This window comes from Piliocolobus tephrosceles, chromosome 16 (assembly GCF_002776525.5).
Source record: "Piliocolobus tephrosceles isolate RC106 chromosome 16, ASM277652v3, whole genome shotgun sequence".
Lineage (NCBI taxonomy): Eukaryota > Metazoa > Chordata > Mammalia > Primates > Cercopithecidae > Piliocolobus > Piliocolobus tephrosceles.
In genome coordinates this window covers 55807046-55814569 of record NC_045449.1, presented here as the reverse complement: position 1 = coordinate 55814569, position 7524 = coordinate 55807046, and the positions used below count along the sequence as shown (strand labels likewise).

General features: G+C 35.8%; 1 protein-coding gene across 1 annotated transcript in view; it reads right to left on the bottom strand.

Moving 5' to 3' along the window:
- Positions 1 to 949: 949 nt before the first annotated feature.
- EFCAB13 (EF-hand calcium binding domain 13) overlaps positions 950 to 7524 on the bottom strand; it is a 130727-nt gene continuing 124152 nt past the window's right edge. The window contains exon 23 of the mRNA XM_026448065.1: positions 950 to 1233. Within this exon, the coding sequence (XP_026303850.1) occupies positions 950 to 1233 (284 nt within the window). The remainder of the gene's footprint in view (positions 1234 to 7524) is intronic.

The following is a 7524-nucleotide window of genomic DNA, read 5'->3' as shown; positions in this document are numbered from 1 at the left end:
CTTCTAACATGTAGATTAACTTCTTGATTTATATTTAAATATGATGAATCTTCAGCAAAATAGCAAAAGTAACCATCTTGATTTAATGTCCTAGTATTTTCTTCCCATATATGAATTGAATAACCTTAGGTGAGGACAATAAAATCAGTTAAACTGTAAGTTTAGAACAGACCTAAGGGATAATTTTGCATAGCAGCTTTACTAGTGGTACATTGTTGGTTCAACAAAATGTTGGTTACACACACACACACAACTTAGTGGGAAACAAACAGCCAAATGGATCAGTACTTCAGCTTTGGGAGTACTCAAATAAAGCTTTATTTGAAAATTGTAATACTGCAACCAGAACCAATCAGAATCCATTTTTTCTAGGAAGAGTTGGTAGTATAAATAAGAGTACAAATGAGAGTATATACTTTGTTGATACTCTCATTTGAATGTATACATACATATACATTCAAGGTATATGTATGCAATGACTGCCCAACTCAAACCACTTCATATGTAATCATTTACATGATATTCCACAAAAGGCAAAACTATGGGGACAAAGAATTAATCAGTAGTTGCCAGGGCCTCAGGGTAGAGGAAGAAATGGATTACCAAAAGGGCATAAGAGACTTCTGGGGGGTAAAATAGTCTGTATGTTGTATATAGTAAGGGTTACATTATATTATTTTTAAGAATCCAAAGAACTGTATGCCTAAAAAGAGTGAATTTTGCTATATGTACATTACACCTCAAAAAGCATGGATGTTTAAAAAATGAGATCAAGAGAGTTGCTGAAAATACGTGAGAACATAACAGATAGTGATAAAAATTCTACTGGATTTGTCAAAAGTTTTAAAAATCATTTTCTAATAATTTCAGAAGTCAAATATGCATACTGAATAACCTCAAAGAATAATATATAATCTAGTAATTTTCTAGCACTACCAAGTAAGACTACCTAAAATTTTGAGTTTGGGTTAAGCTTAGCAATATTTGCCTTAGAATTCAAACAGAAGTTATGTAATCTAATCTTGTGTTGTTTTATATTCATATTGTATTGCTTCTTACTTACCTGTGCTTTAACTATTGAATCCTGTATTGTTTTTAACATGTAAACCACTGCTTGCCTTTCTAGATCTGGGCAATAATTACATATTAAATAAAACTTACCTGCAGCTTTAGGAATTGTCAATATATCAGAGAATTTAGTCATAAATTCTTGAATGGTAACCTTGCCACTTTCTGTAAGACAAAGCATAATTTAATTAAATGGAAGAATTACTGTTTCAGAATTAAATAATATAGCTGAAGCTAATAGTCAAATTATAACAAAAGTTAAAAGCTTGAGAGTAAGGCTGGGCTATTTCTTCTCCCTTATCTATTGCATGCATATGATTATCAATTTCTGCTCATTCTATTTCCAAATACTTCTTGAATTTCCTGCTGCATTAACTAATACCTATGTTATTACAATAGCATCTTTAAAAACCTATGCCACCAGTCTCATCTTCTATTTATTTTCCACAGTATGTAAAGGGAGGTATTCCTCTTTAAAAAAATTGATTATTCCTACGCATAAAACCCTTCAGTAGCTCCTACTTGCCTACAAAACTACAGAATAAATATAATACTGAGGAGGTGAGGGAGGGAAATTATAGACCAATATTACTCATACATGTGTTAAAGTATAAGTAAAATACTACTTACAGGATTTGGCAGTACAACAGTGAAAATAAAATTCAAGATACTTTCAGAACATACATTCTCATTGATAGTGATACTGCTCTCAAGGGGGTAAAACTGGTTCTTAGGAGAAAAATATATCAGATATTACAATAGTTTGTGGCCATAGTACTTAAACAGATATATGGCATATCTGTGGTATTAAATTTTCATGGGAGGTGGGGGATAATTAAGAACTAAAATGTCTATAAAGGCTTCTTACGGGAGCGAGGAATAAAGGTTAGAAACACTGCTTTAGTATGCCAATAGACACCTAAATTTAATCTATCCACATGGTCTCCAAAAATCCATACAAATTAACAAGTAAGGCAAGTAAAATAACCTATAGTCCATGCCTACAGTGTAACTAAGAGGCAGAATATTAAACATTTGTATTTGCATATAAGTCAGGAAATAAAAATCTAGGACCAGCGCAGTCAGCTTCAGAGCCTAAGCCAAAGAGGAAACTCAGGCCAGACATGGTGGCTCATGCCTGTAATCCCAGCACTTTGGGAGGCTGAGGTGGGCAGATCAGTTAAGGTCAGGAGTTCCAAACCAGCCAGGCCAACATGGTGAAACCCCGTCTCTACTGAAAACACAAAAATTAGCCAGGTGTGCTGGCAGGAACCTGTAATCCCAGCTACTCGGGAGGCTGAGGCAAAAGAATTGCTTGCATCTTCAAGGCAGATGTTGTAGTGAGCCGAGAATGTGCCACTGCACTCCAGCCTGGGTGACAGAGCAAGAATCTATCTAAAAAAAAAAAAAAAAAAAAAAAAAAAAAAAAGAGGAAACTCAAGTGGCAATTTCATAGAAGAAAGAATAAGGAAATGTCTTTGTACTACAGAACATGGATAATATCAATGAGAGTTCACCCATAAGAAGAGAGTCCCCTTGCTGAGTAGGGAAATACTGAGAACAAGTCAGAGAGCTGATGGATGAAAGCCTTAACCTCTGGGGAGATAAAAGAAAGAAGCTTGGAAATACAGGAGGCCAAAGATAGCAGTCTTGAGATAGTATATGAGGAAAGCAGAAAATTAGCGTTAGAACCTGGGTACAGGACAGATTCTGAAAGTGAATAGTATTTCATAAAGCTTGGTAGAAAAATCATACTAGTTCACCAGTAGTGGATCCAAACCAAGAAGAAATCCCTGATTTACCTGAAAAAGGTTCAGGAAGTTAGTTATTAAGCTAACCAGGGAGGGACCAGAGAAAGGCAAAGCCCAATGCAAGGAAATCCAAAATATGATACAAGAAGTGAAGGGAGAAATAGTCAATGAAATAGCTTAGAGAAAAAAACCATCAAAAATTTAGGAAATTTTGGACACCCTTTTAGAAATGCAAAATGTTCTGCAAAGTCTCACTAATAGAACTGAACAAGTAGAAGAAAGAAATTCAGAGTTTGAAGATAACGTCTTCTAATTAACTCAATCCAACAAAGACAAAAAAAAAGAATAAGAAAATATGAAGAAAGCCTCCAAGAAGTCTGTGATTATGTTAAACAACCAAATCTAAGAACAATCGGTGTACCTGAGGAAAAAGAGAATTCTAAAAGCCTGGAAAACATATTTGGGGGAATAATCAAGGAAAACTTCCCTGGCCTTGCTAGAGACCTAGATATCCAAATACAAGAAGCACAAAGAACACCTGGGAAATTCATAGCAAAACAATCTTTACCTAGGCACACTGTCATCAGGTTATCCAAAGTTAAGACGAAGGAAAGACTCTTAAGAGCTGTGAGACAGAAGCACCAGGTAACCTGTAAACGAAAACCTATCAAATTAACAGCAGATTTCTCAGCAGAAACCCTACAAGGTAGAAGAGATTAGGGCTCTATCTTCAGCCTCCTCAAACAAAAACAATTATCCGCCAAGAATTTTATATCCAGTGAAAGCAAGCATCATATAGGAAGGAAAGATACAGTCTTTTTCAGACAAATGAATGCTAAGAGAATTTGCCATTACCACTACAAAAACTGCTAAAAGGAGCTCTAAATCTTGAAACAAATCCTGGAAACACATCAAAACAGAATGTCTTTGAGCACAAATTACACAGGACCTATGAAACAAAAATACGAGAAAAGCAAAAACAAAAAACAAAAAAACCAAAGTACACAGACAAGAACATGATGAATGCAACCGTTCCTCACATTTCAATACTAACATTGAATGTCAAAGGCCTAAATGCTCCACTTAAAAGATACAGAACCACAGAATGGGTAAGAACTCACGAATGAACCATCTGCTGCCTTCAGAAGACTCGCCTAGCACATAAGGACTCAAATAAACCTAAAGTAAAGGGGTGGAAAAAGGCATTTCATGCAAATGGACACCAAAAGTGAGCAGAGGTAGCTATTCTTATATCAGACAAAGCAAAGTTTTTTTTGTTTTTTTTTTTTTTTATTATACTTTACGTTCTAGGGTACATGTGCATAACGTGCAGGTTTGTTACACATGTATACTTGTGCCATGTTGGTGTGCTGCACCCATCAACTCGTCAGCACCCATCAATTCATCATTTATATCACGTATAACTCCCCAATGCAATCCCTCCCCCCTCCCCCCTCCCCATGATAGGCCCCAGTGTGTGATGTTCCCCTTCCCGAGTCCAAGTGAGCTCATTGTTCAGTTCCCACCTATGAGTGAGAACATGCGGTGTTTGGTTTTCTCTTCTTGTGATAGTTTGCTAAGAATGATGGTTTCCAGCTGCATCCATGTCCCTACAAAGGACGCAAACTCATCCTTTTTTATGGCTGTATAGTATTCCATGGTGTATATGTGCCACATTTTCTTAATCCAGTCAGACAAAGCAAACTTTAAAGCAACAGCAGTTAAAAGAGACAAAGGACATTACATAATGGTAAAGGCCTTGTCCAACAAGAAAATATCACAATTCTACACGTATATGTAGTTTACAAAACAATTACTAATAGACCTATTAGTAATGAGGTGGAGAGCGACACAATAACAGTGGGGGACTTCAATACTCCACTGACAACACTAGACAGTTCATCTAGACAAAAAGTCAACAAAGAAACAATGGACTTAAACTATACCTTGGAACAAATGGACTTAACAGATGTATGCAGAACATTTCATCCAACAACTGCAGAAGACATGTTCTATTCACAGCGCATGGAACTTTCTCCAAGATAGACAATATGATAGACCATAAAGCAAGCTTCAATAAATTTAAGAAAATTGAAATTAAATCAAGCACTCTCTCTCGCCACAATGGAATAAAACTGGAAATCAACTCCAAAAGGGACCTTCAAAACCATGCAAATACATGAAAATTTAAATAACCTGCTCCTGAATGAACCTTGGGTCAAAAATGAAATCAAGATGGAAATTTTAAAATTCTTTGAACTGAAAGACCATAATGACACAACTTATCAAAACCACTGGGATACAGCAAAGGCAGTGCTAAGAGGAAAGGTCATAGCCTTAAATGTCTACATCAAAAACACTGAAAGAGCACAAACTGACACTCTAAGGTCACCTCAAGGCACTAGAGAAGCAAGAACAAACCAAACCCAAACCCAGCAGAAGAAAGGAAATAACCAAGATCAGACCAGAGCTAAATGAAATGGAAACAAAAAAAATATAAAAGATAAATAAAACAAAAAGCTGCTTCTTTAAAAAGAGAAATAAAATTGATAAACCACTGGTGAGATTAACCAAAACAAGAAGAGAGAAAATCCAAATAACACCACTAAGAAACAAAACAGGAGATATTACAACTGACACCACTGAAATACAAAAGATCATTCAAGGCTACTATGAACACCTTTGTGTACATAAATCAGAAAACCTAGAAGACATGGATAAATTCCTGGAAAAATACAACTCTCCTAGCTTAAATCAGGAATAATTAGGTATCCTGAACAGACCAATAACAAGCAGCAAGATTGAAATGGTAATTAAAAATTACCAACAAAAAAAAGTCCAGGACCAGAGGGATTCACAGCAGTAGACATTCAAAGAAGAATTGATACCAATCCTTTTGACACTATTCCACAAGACAGAGAAAGAAGGAACCCTCCCTAACTCATTCTATGAAGCCAGTATCACTCTAATACCAAAACCAAGATAGGACATAACTGAAAAAGAAAACTACAAACTGACATCCTCGATCAATGTAGATGCTAAAATCCTTAACAAAATACTAGCTAACAGAATCCAACAACGTATCAAAAAGATAATCCACCATGATCAAGTGGGTTTCATACCAGGGATGCAGGGATAGTTTAACATACACGAGTCAATAAATGTGATACACCACATAAACAGAACTAAAAACAAAAATAACATGACCATGCAGAAAAAGCATTTGACAAATCTAGCAACTCTTTATGATTAAAACCCTCAGCAAAATAGGCATACAAGGGACATACCCTATTGTAATAAAAGCTGTCTATGACAAACCCACAGCCAACATAATACTGAATGGCAAAAAGTTGAAAGCATTCCCTCTGAGAACTGGAACAAGATAAGGATGCCCACTCTCACCACTCCTCTTCAACATAGTACTGGAAGTCCTATACGGCAAGAGAAATATATGGCAGAGTAATATGGCAAGAGAAAGAAAGGCATCCAAACTGGTAAAGAGGAAGTCAAACTGTCACTATTTGCAGATGATATGATTGTTTACCTCGAAAACCCTAAGGACTCCTCCTAAAGGCTCCTAGAACTGATAAAATAATTCGGCAAAGTGTCCAGACACAAGATTACTGTACACAAATCAGTAGTTCTTCTATACACCAACAGTGACCAAGTGGAGAATCAAATCAAGAACTCAACCCCTTTTACAATAGCTGCAAAACAAAACAAAACAAAACAAAACAACAAAAAAAAAACACCTTAGGAATATACTGAACCAAGGAGTCAAAAGACCTACTTTCAGATTTTAAGGAATCTCCATGTTGTTTTCCGTAGTGGTTTTATTAGTTTACACTCCCACCAGCAGCATAAAAGTGTTCCCTTTTCACCACATCCATGCCGACATCTATTATTTTTTAATTTTTAAATTATGGCCATTCTTGTAGGAGTAAGGTGGTATCTTATTGTGGTTTTAATTTGCATTTCCCTGACAAATAGTGATGTTGTGCATTTTTTTTCATATGTTTGTTGGCCGTGTATTTCTTCTTTGGAGAACTGTCTATTCATGTCCTTTGCCTACTTTTTGATGGTTTTGTTTATTTCTTGCTGACTTGAGTTCTTTGTAGATTCTTGATATTAGTCCTTTGTCACATGTAGAGTTTGTGAATATTTTCTCTCATTCTGTGGGTTGTCTGTTTGCTGATTATTTCTTATGCTTTGCAGAAACTTTTTAGTTTAATTAAGTCCCATCTATTTATTTTTGTTTTGGTTGCATTTGTTTTTGGGTTCTTGGTCATGAACTCTTTGCCTAAGCCAATGTCTAGAAGAGTTTTTCTAATGTTATATTCTATAATTTTTATGGTTTCAAATCTTAGATTTAAGTCTTTGATCCATCTTGACCTGATTTTGTATAAGATGAGTGATGAGGATACAGTTTCATCTTTCTACAAGTGATTTGCCAATTATCCCCCCACCATTTGTTGAATAGGGTGTCCTTTCTCTACTTCATGTTTTTGTTTGTTTTGTCAAAGATCAGTTGGCTGTATTTGGCTTTAATTCTGGGTTCTCTATTCTGGCCCATTGGTCTACATGCCTATTTTTATACCTGTACCATGCTGTTTTGATAACTGTTGCCTTGCAGTATAGTTTGAAGTCAGGTAATGTGATGCTCCAGATTTGTTCTTTTTGCTTAGCCTTGCTTTGGCCATGCAGG